The following is a 14267-nucleotide window of genomic DNA, read 5'->3' on the forward strand; positions in this document are numbered from 1 at the left end:
ATAAACTAACCCCCCACCATAATTCGCTAGTAATTTGGCATTCCAAGGGTTTGGGGTTAATGACATTATTGGTTGCACGGTGTCAGGTGACAGTGCAGCACAAGCCTGAAGTGCGACTGGCAGAGAGGATGCTAGTGTGGAGAGTGGCAGCGGAGCAGGAGAGGTAAGTTAATTTTATTATTTTAAAATCTGATCTGATATGGGCATCTGACATGGAGGTCTAATGAGGGTCTGATCTGAGGTCAGATATGGGGGGTCTGACATGGAGATCTGATCTGAAGTCTGATGTGGAGGTTGACATTGAGGTCTAAAGGGGGAGCTGACCTGAGGTCTGGTGCGGGGGTCTGACATGGAGGTCTAATGAGGGTCAGATCTGAGGTCTGATATGGGGGTCTATGTCAGAAGAATCCCAGCAAACGCTCAGTGTTTCAATAAGGTATATTCTTTATTTCAGAAGATAATCAAAGATAAAAAAGGATGCGTTTGGCCCATCCAACCTTCCTCAACTGCTCTGTTACCCTGTATATTTCGTAGAGCTGTAGGTAATGTTTTCCAAGTATGTCTTCAACAGTAGGGCTGGAGTGAAGGGGTTAGGTTGAGAATTTGGCATGGGGGGGTGCCATTTAAAGTTTTATCTCAGGCAGAAAGGCAATGTGCTCCCCTGCCCATGGCCACAAAGCACTGAGTGACAGGGGGCCCAAGCTGAACTCTTGCACCAGGGCCCATGAGCGATTAGCTACGCCCCTGACAGCTGTCTGAAAAAGCTAATTTTGGGGGTGCCCAGTGACGAGTGTTGGTCCCTCATTAATCTGATATTGATGCCCTGTCCTGAGAATAGGCCACCAGTATCTAAATATCTAACCCCTTTAATATGTTACCAACTGAGGTGAAAAACAATACACTTTACAAAAATGCATACATTATATTCATTGTTTTCTCTCTATAATGGTTTTATAAAGGTTTATGCAGTGCTATCTGTTATCACTAACAATACCTGTCATGAATATATTAATCTAATTGAATTTCTCCATGAAAATGGAGAAGAGGATCAGTTTACTAGGCAGATACAAGTCAGTAGTAACTCTACAGCATATGTTTCCTATACAAATAGACAATATTGCTCTTTTTTCATTGGTTTCTTTCTAGCTGTCACAAGTGCTCCCACTATGCTAACAGTAGATGGAGTAACTGACAACACAGTGACAATGAAATGGCGTCCCCCGGACCACATTGGCGCTGCAGGTTTGGATGGCTATGTCATTGAGTACTGTTTTGAAGGCGGTAAGTATACAACACTTGCAATTTTTATCCATACACCTTGTACACAGTCGAGTCACATTATTATGACCACCAGCTAATATCCAGAGTAACTGCTTTGTGCAGCATGGACAGCAGCTACACGGGCTAGGAGTGACTAAATAAGGTCCTGGTAGGTAATCACAGGTATCTGGAGCCATGCTGACTCAATGCATCCCACAGCTGCTGGAGATTGCGTGGAAGAGGATCCAGAGGGTGAACATGATGATCAAAAGGGTCCCACAGATTCTCAATTGGGTTCAAATCTGTGGAATTAGGGGCCTTGGTAGTAATTGGAAGTCTTGGTGATGCTTTTCCAACTATGGTGGACATTTCTAGCCATGTGACATGTCGCATTGTGTTGCTGGAAGATCTTAACCTCCCCAAAGAAAACAATCAGTATGTATGGTATACGTGATCTGCAAGAATGGATTCATAACCAAATCGGTTGAGAGTGCCTTCAACATGCCCAGAGAATGCCTTGAAAATATTCTCCAGACCATAACGGTGCCACCACCAGCGTGTGTTCTTTCAGGGTTTTTGCCTCCAATGTTTCTTCCCTGACATGCCAACACCCATCTGTTCAATGAAGCAGAAAACGTGACTCATTGGAGAAAGCAACCCTTTGCCAATAAGTGGAGGTCCAATTCTGATACTGCCACAAAAATGTAAGTATTTTCTGCAGATGCAACTTCGTTAGCATAGGTGCAGTTGCCATCTCTCTGCCGTAGGGTTAGCTGAACTGTTGTTTTAGACACACATCTAGTAGCCCCCTACCACACTGGCAGCACCCCAACATATCACAAGCTGCTCAGTTTCAGAAATATTGCCACGCTTGCCCCAGTAGCCAATCATCCAAGCTAAGTCATGACTTGTAAATCCCTTCATAAGTTACACGCTACCAACGTTAAAAGTAATAAGTGGTCATAATAATGTGACTCGACTGTGTAGTACACAAACTAATGAATGGCAAATTTAAGAAGGGTAGCCTTAGTGATAATTTCCCTGAATGCATATTGTAAATAGTTACAGACTAATACCACTTTAACTTTTAGCATTGTCCAACAATGTCTTAATATAATCATTAATCTTTTTAAATTGATTGATACGTCTATATCATCGGTTTTATGTCAGGTAAGTGCTTTGAATAGACTGCAAGAAAATGGCTTGCACATTTTGCTGGAAAAGTAATACTGACAGTGGTTAGGAGCATGCGGTAGATACAATGTTTGTTATTCTAGAATGTCTTGTCTCTTTCCCTCACACACTTCATGATTGTGGATCTAAATACAGTGATCCCTCAAGATACAATGGCCTCAGGATACATTTTCAACATACAATGGTCATTTGTGACCCATCGTAAGTTGAAACTAGACTCAACATATAATGCCTTAGACCCAAATCCAACCAATCAAGGCCACTTCTCTGGTAAAATAGCTGTCTTAGTTATCTCCTTATTTTTCTCTTATCTTAGATGACATTTTGGGGCTTTAGAACCAATTACTCAAGTTACAATGGTTTCAACATACAATGGTCGTCCTGGAACCAAATATTATTGCAACTTGAGGGACCACTGTAATGACATTGAAGAGTATGTCCTATCTCAACATTTATGGCATCACTAGGACATGCTGCAAATGTCAGATAGATGCGGGTCCAACCTTGCTCTCCATTCACTGCTAAGGGATTTTCAAAAATATCCAAATGTGCTCTGTAGGCTATTTTTTGAAGGCCAATAGCAGTGAATAGAGGGTGGACACACATGCACAGTGTACTGTCCTTCATTTCAGGGCTCACTTCTGGAAATAGAGGTGTGTACCATAGGTGGGAGACACACCCATCTGACATTTTTGGTATATCCTAGCAATAAGCCATACATGTTGAGATGGGAAACCCCTTTCGCTTACAAAAGTTACTAATTTGCATACTAATAAACCCACTGGTAAACAGTGTCAGAAAAGCTGACCCTGGTGCGAGTGCCTGTTTTAATTCTAGCATGGATGAATTGTGCTTGTTATGTAACTCCAAAGTAAAAAAAAATAAAAAATACAAAACTAATGGACAAGTCAGACCCAACTGCAAGCCCAACCCTTGATCTGGAAAACAGCATTTCTGAGGTTAGTGCCTATTTACCAGGAGCAGATGACAAGCAGGAGAAGCCCAAATTCACAGATAAGGAGTTGGAGTTGTTAGTGGATTCTGTGTCAAAGCATGGGCCACAAATCTGTGGCGTACAGTCTGCGAAGACCACGAAAGCAGAGAAAAGTAAAATATGGGCGGAGATCCAAGCCACGGTCAATGCCAAGGGTGGCAATAACAGATCCATTGCAGACTTGAAAAAAGAGTGGAATGCACTTAAAAAGCATACCAAGGACAAAATATTGAAAAACAAAAAAGAAAGCAATGCAGATAATTCTGTAGAGGCTGACCCTACCAAGGATCTGTCGAACCTAGAGAAACTTGTGGAGGCTATGATACAGCTTCAGGAACAGGAAGGAATCCCTGACACTGAAGATGATCTACAAGATGATATAAATGGAGGTAAAACACTAAGACTGAATTTCTACCATGTAAACTTCCATTGTTAATTGTACTGATGACTGTTTTAAAATATCCAGCTAGTGTAGTGAAATTTGGTTTATATGGCAGTTAAAGGGTTTCTACCACTTGCATATGACATATTTGGTGTTCAGACACTAGCGATCCGCTAGTGTCTGATGTACCATACAAGCTAATTATTACATTAATCTGTTCGGCCGTTTTGTCAAAAAAAGCACTTATATATTTATGCAAATGAGCCTCTAGGTGCTATGCGGGCGTTTTTCCAGCACCTAGAGGCTCCGTCTACCTGGCAGTTTGCCGCCCAGCGCCTCGCTCCAGCACGCCCATCTTCAACTCTATTCGATCCTCCCCCCTGCTTCTGCCTTCCGAAATCTCGCGCCTGCGCCGTTCGTCGCGGCATTCGGCGCAGGCGCAGTCAATGTCTGACCACTCCGTGCTCAGACATTTCCACTGCGCCTGCGCCGATGACATCGGCGCAGGCGCAGTGGAAATGTCTGAGCACGGAGCGGTCAGACATTGACTGCGCCTGCGCCGAATGCCTCCGAATGCCACGACGAACGGCGCAGGCGCGAGATTTCAGAAGGCTGAAGCAGGGGGGAGGATCGAATAGAGTTGAAGATGGGCGTGCTGGAGCGAGGCGCTGGGCGGCAAACTGCCAGGTAGACGGAGCCTCTAGGTGCTGGAAAAACGCCCGCATAGCACCTAGAGGCTCATTTGCATAAATATATAAGTGCTTTTTTTGACAAAACGGCCGAACGGATTAATGTAATAATTAGCTTGTATGGTACATCAGACACTAGCGGATCGCTAGTGTCTGAACACCAAATATGTCATATGCAAGTGGTAGAAACCCTTTAATTTACTTTCCAAGGTCACTAAAGATGTGAAAGCATTGAAATGGAAAAGTCTTTCAATTGCATTATTGGATTTTTTTTTTCAGTCTCATATGTTTCTAAATATATGTATCTCAAAAACCATATACTGGAATGCTTGTAAGAGTATAGCAGTATTCACATACAGTATATGTAATTTAGTGGCCTTATATACTCCCATTGTATATGAAGGTCAAATGTGGTATATAATTAAAGAGCATCTGTCAGGTCAGTTGTTTTAGAATGAAAGGGTTTTATTCTTACATGACTTATAGTGCGACACCCCCTCCCTAAATTTTATATGGCTTTCTAAGGCTGCATGCAGTAGTAGTTTATTATGTGTGGATTTCCCATATTGATTTATCTATAAAATATATACAGTAAAATACATCAGCAAAGTAGACAATGTTAAAAACAAATGATTTGCAGACATTGTCCACACACAAAATTATATGCAAGGCAGCGTGTAAATTTATTTCGCAGACTTTCACGGTGGATTTTAATGTGAAATCTGCAGCAGATATGCTCGCCTCATGTGTAGGCACCCTTAAAGGGATTCTGTCACCAAGTTTTGTGCTATAGAGCTGCAGACATGCACGGCTAGATCGCCGCTAGCATGTTCGCAATATATCTGTCCTATAGGGCTATGTGGTTTTTAATTTCTTTAAAAAAGGATTTTATAGATATGTAAATTAGTCTTGTATGTGTCCAAGGGGCTGTACTAACCTTCCTGGAGCCCAGCCGTGCCCAGCCACGCCCGCTTGTGAAGGAGCCCAGCACCGCCTATGTCCTCCGAATCTCCTCCTTTCATCAACTATAGATTGCCGTAATCTCGCGATGCGCGAGCTCGTGCATGCGCATTGCCGGTATAGTGTTCCTTCCCTGTGCTGGCATCAGCCTCAGGGAAAGAACTGCGCATGCGCGAGCTCGCGCATCGCGAGATTACAGCAATCTATAGTTGATGAAAGGAGGAGATTCGGAGGACATAGGCGGTGCTGGGCTCCTTCACAGGTGGACGTGGCTGGGCATTGCCCTTACTCCTAGATGCTCAGCTCCCTCTGCAACTGCCACGCCCTCTGCAATTTGATTGACATTCACTCCAGGACCTTGTGTTTGCTGCACTGCCACAGATACTGTTGAAAAAGGTCATCATTGTGACCGAAACGTTCTGAACATTACATGTTGCTAGAATGATTACTATTGGATAGTTATTGGATATAACTACAGTCATGTGAAAAAATTAGGACACCCTTTGAAAGCATGTGGTTTTTTGTAACATTTTTAATAAAAGGTTATTTCATCTCCGTTTCAACAATACAGAGAGATTAAAGTAATCCAACTAAACAAAGAAAACTGAAGAAAAGTCTTTTCAAGATCTTCTGTAAATGTCATTCTACAAAAATGCCTATTCTAACTGAGGAAAAAGATAGGACACCCTCACATGTATTCCCTCTTAAATTGGCTCAGATCTCACACAGGTATATCACACCAGGTGCACATAATTAGTAGATCGTTACTCTGCATGTTGAATGAGGCTTGCCCTATTTAAACCTCAGACATTTAGTTTGGTGTGCTCCTGACTGTTGAAGTGAGAGTGAGCACCATGGTGAGAGCAAAAGAGCTGTCAGAGGACTTCAGAAAAAAGATTGTAGCAGCCTATGAGTCTGGGAAGGGATTTAAAAAGATCTCAAAAGATTTTGAAATCAGCCATTCCACTGTCCGGAAGATAGTCTACAAGTGGAGGGCTTTCAAAACAACTGCCAACATGCCCAGGACTGGTCGCCCCAGCAAGTTCACCCCAAGAGCAGACCGCAAGATGCTAAAAGAGGTCTCCAAAAACCCTAAAGTGTCATCTCGAGAACTACAGCAGGCTCTGGCTACTGTTGATGTAGAAGTACATGCCTCTACAATCAGAAAGAGACTGTACAAGTTTAACTTGCATGGGAGGTGTGCAAGGAGGAAACCTTTGCTTTCCAAGAGAAACATCGAGGCCAGACTGACATTTGCCAGAGATAAAGTTGACAAAGACCAGGACTTCTGGAATAATGTTCTTTGGACAGATGAGTCCAAAATTGAATTATTTGGACACAACAGCAGAGGACATGTTTGGCGTAAACCAAACACAGCATTCCAAGAAAAGAACCTCATACCAACTGTGAAGCATGGAGGTGGAAGTGTCATGGTTTGGGGCTGCTTTGCTGCAGCAGGACCTGGTCAGCTCACCATCATAGAATCCACAATGAATTCTACTGTGTATCAGAAGGTGCTTGAAGAACATGTGAGACCATCAGTTAGAAAATTAAAGCTGAAGCGGAACTGGACCATGCAACATGACAATGACCCAAAACATACTAGTAAATCAACCAAAGATTGGCTGAAAAAGAAGAAATGGAGAGTCCTGGAATGGCCAAGTCAAAGTCCAGATTTGAATCCCATTGAGATGCTGTGGGGTGACTTGAAAAGGGCTGTACGTGCAAGAAACCCCTCAAACATCTCACAGCTGAAAAAGTTCTGCATTGAGGAGTGGGGTAAAATTTCCTCAGACCGATGTCGAAGACTGGTAGATGGCTACAAGAACCGTCTCACTGCAGTTATTTCAGCCAAAGGAGGTAACACTCGCTATTAGGGGCAAGGGTGTCCTATCTTTTTCCTCAGTTAGAATAGGCATTTTTGTAGAATGACATTTACAGAAGATCTTGAAAAGACTTTTCTTCAGTTTTCTTTGTTTAGTTGGATTACTTTAATCTCTCTGTATTGTTGAAACGGAGATGAAATAACCTTTTATTAAAAATGTTACAAAAAACCACATGCTTTCAAAGGGTGTCCTAATTTTTTCACATGACTGTATAGAAACTCATTTAAACTTAGTCATCGGATATAACTATACTGTATGGAAACTCATTTATACTTAATTATTAAAAGCATGTGAAAAGACATCTCTGGAGTGCCGGAGGATTTTCTATATTTTATGTTCAACATCTCTTCAATACATTGGGAGTGCAGATCTCAAATTACCCACTATCTAGAAGCAACGGGGGCATTGCCCTTACTCCTAGAGGGTCAGCTCTCTCTGTAACTGCCATGCCCTCTGCACTTTTGACAGGGCCAGGCAGTGAAAACGTCATTATACCAGGCCCTGTCAATCAAAGTGGGGAGGACATGGGCTCTAGGTGTAAAGGTAACGTCCCCACTGCTCCTAGGGGCTCTTTTGCATATATTAAAACATCATTTTTCTCAGCAATGGCCAACACAGGTGCCTTCAGCTGCCAAGCGCACACGCAACAGGTCAGCCAGTGTCATAGGTACAAATCTGCTGACAGATGCCCTTTAATAAAAAAAATAAGCCAATCCCATAAAATAAATCTTAATTAGAATTTTGTGAAAAATTGTAAAATGACATATGGTAGTTTAATGGGATGCTCCCAAGCAAATAGAGTATTAAAAAAAAATGACACATGCTCTTTAAAACTTTTTAGACATCAGAGAAAAAGTTTTTTAATGTGCATCATGCTGCATAAAGTTATTTTTTTTATTGGCCAACAAGTGATCTTTGTTAATGCAGAGCTGTATAGCCTGGAGAATATGTGTATCAATAAATATGTCTGAGGTTACTCCATCTTTACCAGGAACTGCCGACAAGCCGAAATTTACTGATGATGAGCTGAATATTTTAGTGGATAACATTGCCAAACTAGGGCTGCAGCTCTTTGGAAGCCAAACAAGCCCAGCAGATAAGGATAAAATGTGGGCGGACATCCAAAAGCAGCTAAATGCTGTGGGGGGCAAAAACAGGTCAATTGAGGAGATTAAAAAAGCTTGGAATAAACTCAAAAAGCAAACAAAGAAAAAAGTAGAGCACAACAAGACTCAGAAGTTACTGGAAAGCAAAGGACAAGAAGCCAACTACATTGAGCTAACACGCATAGAGAAGCGGGTAGAAGTTATGTTACAAAACAAACAAGTCTTTTCTGAAGACTTCCATGAGGAGCCTGATGAAGGTAAACTCATATTCCCAAAATATGTGCTATGTGTGCTTCACCAATCATGCATTCATTCCTTGATTCTATATGTAGAGAATGCAAATGCTTACCTTTAATGCAGAATGTTGAACTTCTGTTAGCTTTCTATTATATTGTCCACTTTTGCTTTACATTATATGCTGTGCACTAGAATTCACTGTTGCCATGCTGTCATATATTTCCTGCTGTTACTAAATGTCATGTCATTCCTGCCAACGAAACAGGGTTCTTTAACTCTGACTAAATGTAAACTACCTGGTCTCCCATATGTGTAGACTAAGGTAAAATAAGTAGTAATGTAGAGTAAAATAACCACTAGTTTGCACTCCCTCCCATCTCCACATACAATATGTCAGTGTGTAATAGAAGGGCATATAAGTTGCACTAACTAGTGCAGACACTGCCAATCTGCCACATAAGACAGTGGTAAGCCACCTATAGCTGCTATTTGTATAATAAATACACCTGTCCATGGGATAAGGCAATACTAGCAGTAACAGCAACCACTACCTTTCATGCAACCATGATCTCGGCCTCGGCCATCAAACTTCACTGTGTATCCCGGCTTCTTTTTGCTCCTTCTTCTGTAGCACTGAAAATAGCCTGCTTCTCAGTTCTTTCCCACACTGAACTCATTGTACCACACATCTGCAGGAGCTGCCCTGGCAGGTGGCATGCTCCAAAACAAAAATGAAGCTAACCAGCTGACTTGGTGATGTCACCACTGTAAATATATATATATATATATATATATATAAAAGGGATTGTCTCTTTTCAGGGGGTCACACTCACAGTTATCTCACCAGAGAACGGATTTTCATGTCCAAACTGTGCATTTATTTTGACAGTCTTCTTATAAAGGATAGTCCAGTTATACATCACTGGGTGGGGATAGGTTTCCACACCGCCAACACTTAAAACACAAATAAACTCCTGCCCGTCTAGGCGCTACATAAACAAAATACGTCCCTACCTCACTCATAGAGCTCAGTTCACACATGGACATTATATGCGGCTTTCCTCAGCCAACATCAATACTGCAGCCTCCAGGCTGTGGCAACTCCAGTACCTTTTGGGGGAGTGTGGCCCAGTAGTCCTCCAGACGCTGGGCGTGCAACCCTCGTTCTTTAGGTGTCGCTAGGTCCTCCAAACCTCAGGCTATTCAAAGCCTTGTGGCCTCTCAGTCCTCCTGACTGAGACCACACACAGAGCCTCTGCTTCACAAAACAGTCTCGCTCTCCCTCCTCAGATTGACCTACTCTGAGGTGCTTTATGCCAGCCTGATTACAGCAGGCCCCACCTGTGATCCCCTCAGGTAGAAAGAAAAACCCGTACTTGAAGGGTGTGGACTGGGAACTCCCTCTACCAAGCCTAGCCACCAGTCCAAGTAAAATCCAGCCCAGAAAATGTATACAGAAATGTCTCAGCAAACTATGCTTTGCTGAGACTACTGCCACTCTCTGGATTTTATCTGTCTCACCCATCTGAGGTACCTGAAGTGGGACAACACACCTTCCAGCACTGTTCACATTACCACAATATATTATGTATATATATATATATATATATATATATATATTAGAGTGATGATGTCACCAAGTCAATCGATTAGTTTCATTTTTGTTTTGGAGCATGCTACCGGCCGGGGTGGCTCAGACAGATGTGTGGTACACTTAGACCCTTTCAGACATTAGCTATTATTGACCTCTCTTGACATTTGTCATTGCTGTATGTTGAAACTTCAATTTTATTGATATATGATCAAATCTAAATAATAATAAAAAATGGGTTAAAAATGGGGAACGCTTCCACCTACATTCGTATGAGCTACTTAGTATTCAGTTGCTTCCCTCTATACGGACTGTAAATTGCTAAAGACAGCGAGCCATTAAAACAGCTATTTGTTCGCACACTGCCCCCTGACATGTTTCGCCAGATCCTTGACTTCTTCAGGGGAATATGGGCAATGAGCACCAGTCACATCGCTAATGGGGCTTTCCTTAGACGGCATCCATGTTGTTGCCAATCTCCTAAAGTCGCATGTCATCCCGGCAAGGCAGGGCATGTGAAGTCATTGTGAGCAGAAATACATGGAGACAAAAAACTATTATAAAATACTGATAGGAGTTTGGAGTTGGGAGTTTTACTAAGGGACATAGATGAGGCGGAAAATCATAATGAGGTTGTTTTTATGGGGAACTTCAACTACCCAGATATAGATTGGGAAACTGAAAGCTGTAAATCTCATAAAGGAAAGATTCTTGGCAATAACCAAAGACAGTTACCTTCTCCAACTGGTTCACCATCCGGCTAGAGGCATGGCCATAGTGTACTTAGTACTAACCAATAAACCTGACAGAACAATAGATGTGTAGGTTGAGGAACACCTGGGAAATAGTGACCATAAAATAATAACCTTCCAATTGTAATCCAAAAGAGTGTTTCTTCAGGGAAGCACAAAATACCAAACTTCAAAAAAGCTAAATTTGTCCAGCTAAGAGAGGCCATTGGCCTCACTAACTGGGACAAAGTCCTCAAAAATAAAAATACAGCCACAAAATGGAATATTTTTAAAAGCATCCTAAATTCTAATTGTGAGGAGTATATATCTTATGGGAATAAAAGGGTAAGGGACGAAAAAAAACAATGTAGATACATAGAATTGTAAAGAAAGCAATAAATGACAAAAAGATAGCATTTAAATTACTAAAACAGGACACATGGAAAAACTAGTAGGAAAAAATAGAATATGTAAAAGACAAATAAAAGCAGCCAAACTGAAGACAGAGAGATTCTTTGCCAAAGAGAGTAAAACTAACCCTAAAATGTTCTTCAATTATATAAATGGTAAAAAGAATAAATCTGAAGGATTCGGACCTTTACAGAGTGATGAGAGGAGCTGTAGAGAGTGATAAGGAGAAAGCAAACCTATTAAATATCTTTTTCTCCACTGTAGTCATTAAAAAAAGACTGTAAATGTAAATTTCCCATTAAAAGTGGCCTGTCTCACCAAGGAAAAAGTGCAGCAACGTCTTAAAAAGATTAAAATAGACAAATCGCCAGGACCAGATGGCATACACCCCCATATCCGAATAAAGTAATGTCATAGACAGACCCTTATTTCTGATATTTAAGGACTCCATATTAAAAGGGAGTTTTCCACAGGATTGGTGCTTAACAAATGTGGTGCCAATATTCAAAAAGGGGTCAAAAACAGGGCCCGGTAAGTTTAACATCTGTCGAGGGTAAACTGTTTAAAGGTCTTCTAAGAGATGCTATCATGGAGTACATCAATATAAATTATCTTCTAACACAGTATCAGCATGGCTTCATGAGGGATTGGTCATGTCAAACTAATTTAATCAGTTTCTACAAGGAGGTAAGTTCTAGACTTGACCGGGGTGAGTCAATGGATGTCATATATCTTGACTTCGCCAAAGCATTTGATACTGTGCCACATAAAAGGTAAGTAACTGGCTCAGTGATAGAAAACAGAGGGTAGTTATTAATGGTATTTATTAATGATCTTATACATTTTTGCAGATGACACTAAACTGTGTAAAATAATTAACACAGAAGAGGACAGTTTACTGCTACAGATGGATCTGGATAGATTGGAGGCTTGGGCTGATAAGTGGCAGATGAGGTTAAACACTGACAAATGTAAGGTTATGCATATGGGTAGGAAAAATACATGTCACCCGTACATACTAGATGGTAAAACACTGGGTAACACTGACTTGGAAAAGGACTTAGGAATTTTAGTAAACAGAAAACTAAGCTGTAGAAACCAGTGTCAGGCAGCTGCTGCCAAGGCCAATAACATAATGGGTTGCATCAAAAGGGGCATAGAACATACAGTAGTCCTGCCACTTTAGAAATCACTAGTCAGGCCACACATGGAGTACTGTGTACAGTTCTGGGCTTCTGTGAACAAGGCAGACATAGCAGAGCTGGAGAGGATTCAGAGGAGGAATGGGGGGACTACAGTACCCTGAAAGATTATCAAAATTAGGGTTATTCACTTTAGAAAAAAGACGACTAAGGGGAGATCTAATTACTATGTATAAATATATCAGGGGTCAGTACAGAGATCTCTACCATCATCTATTTATCCCCAGGACTATGACTGTGACGAGGGGACATCCTCTGCGTCTGGAGGAAAGAAGGTTTGTTCACAAGCATAGAAGAGGATTCTTTACTGTAAGAGCAGTGATACTATGGAACTCTCTGCCTGAGGAGGTGGTGATGGTGAATTCACTAAAAGGGTTCAAGAGAGGCCTGGATGTATTTCTGGAGTGTAATAATATTACAGGTTATAGGTACTAGAGAGGGGTTGTTGGTCCAGGGAGTTATTCTGATTGCCTGATTGGAGTCAGAAAAGATTCCCCCCCACCCCACCTAAAGTGAGGAAAATTGGCTTCTTCCTCATAGTTTTTATTTTGCCTTTCTCTGGAACAACTTGCAGGATAACAGGCCGAACTGGATGGACAGATGTCTTTTTAAGCCTTACAAACTATGTTAGATATTATTTTAATTTTATTATGTATCAATAAAAGTTTTAAGATACAGCAATGACAAATGTCAAGAGAGGTCATTAATAACCAATGGCTAATTGTGAATGGGTGTAGAGCAAACACCCCACATTTGTCAAGGTCAATGGTATATAGCAGTACACTGAGACCAGTGTGGGAAAAAACAGAGAAGCAAACTATTTGAAGGGCTACATAATAAGGTGCAGAAAGAAGCTGTGATACACAGTGAAGTTTGATGACCGAGGCCAAGATCATGGTTACATAACAGGTAGTGTTTACTGTTACCGCTAGTATTGCCTTATCCCATGGACAGGTGTATTTCTTAAACAAGAAGGCCGGCAATGTGGTAGATTGGCAGTGTCTGGCCTAATTAGTGCAACTAGTATGCCTTTCTATTACATGCTGACATACTCTCTAGATATTGGAGGTTGTGCAAACCAGTGGTTATTTTATTGTGTAGTCAATTTATTGTACGAGGACGGGCAGTACATGGTTTTGCAGCACCCAGTTTTATTATACATTTACTTAGTAAGTAGCACCAATAATTATATACGTTTTTACTTTGTAATGTAGCGTGTTTTACTTCTGTACTCCTATATACAGGTGGTTAATAGAAGCCTTTAAATAGATCGGTGAATTATAGCATCTATGTGTTATACATACATAGATAGCTGTCTGTCACTGACAACTGTACACGGGGATGCGTTATCAGTAATTGATAGCATTCTCTGTATAAGAGTGTATACATAGATAGCTGTCAGTCACTGATAGTTGTACACAGGGAGGTGTTATCAGTGATTGATAGTATTCTCTGTGTAGGTGTGTATACATAGATAGCTCTCAGCCACTGATAATTGTACATGGAGGAGGTGTTGTCAGTGATAAATATCATTCTCTGTGTAAGTGTGTATACATAGATAGCTGTCAGTCACTGATAGTTGTACACAGGGAGGTGTTATCAGTGATTGATAGCATTCTCTGTG

At 41.3% G+C, this 14267-nt stretch overlaps 1 protein-coding gene across 50 annotated transcripts in view; it reads left to right on the forward strand.

Annotated features, from left to right (window-relative positions):
- MYBPC1 (myosin binding protein C1) overlaps positions 1 to 14267 on the forward strand; it is a 134367-nt gene that overhangs the window by 92748 nt on the left and 27352 nt on the right. For 48 of the 50 annotated variants that reach the window (XM_044280647.1, XM_044280665.1, XM_044280642.1 and 45 more), the window contains 3 exons: positions 1147 to 1281; positions 3433 to 3837; positions 8357 to 8728. In XM_044280647.1, coding sequence (XP_044136582.1) covers positions 1147 to 1281; positions 3433 to 3837; positions 8357 to 8728 — 912 coding nt within the window. The remainder of the gene's footprint in view (positions 1 to 1146; positions 1282 to 3432; positions 3838 to 8356; positions 8729 to 14267) is intronic. The other 2 variants (XM_044280646.1, XM_044280691.1) reach the window with 2 other exon arrangements.

Source organism: Bufo gargarizans, chromosome 2, assembly GCF_014858855.1.
Source record: "Bufo gargarizans isolate SCDJY-AF-19 chromosome 2, ASM1485885v1, whole genome shotgun sequence".
In the NCBI taxonomy this organism is placed as follows: Eukaryota; Metazoa; Chordata; class Amphibia; order Anura; family Bufonidae; genus Bufo; species Bufo gargarizans.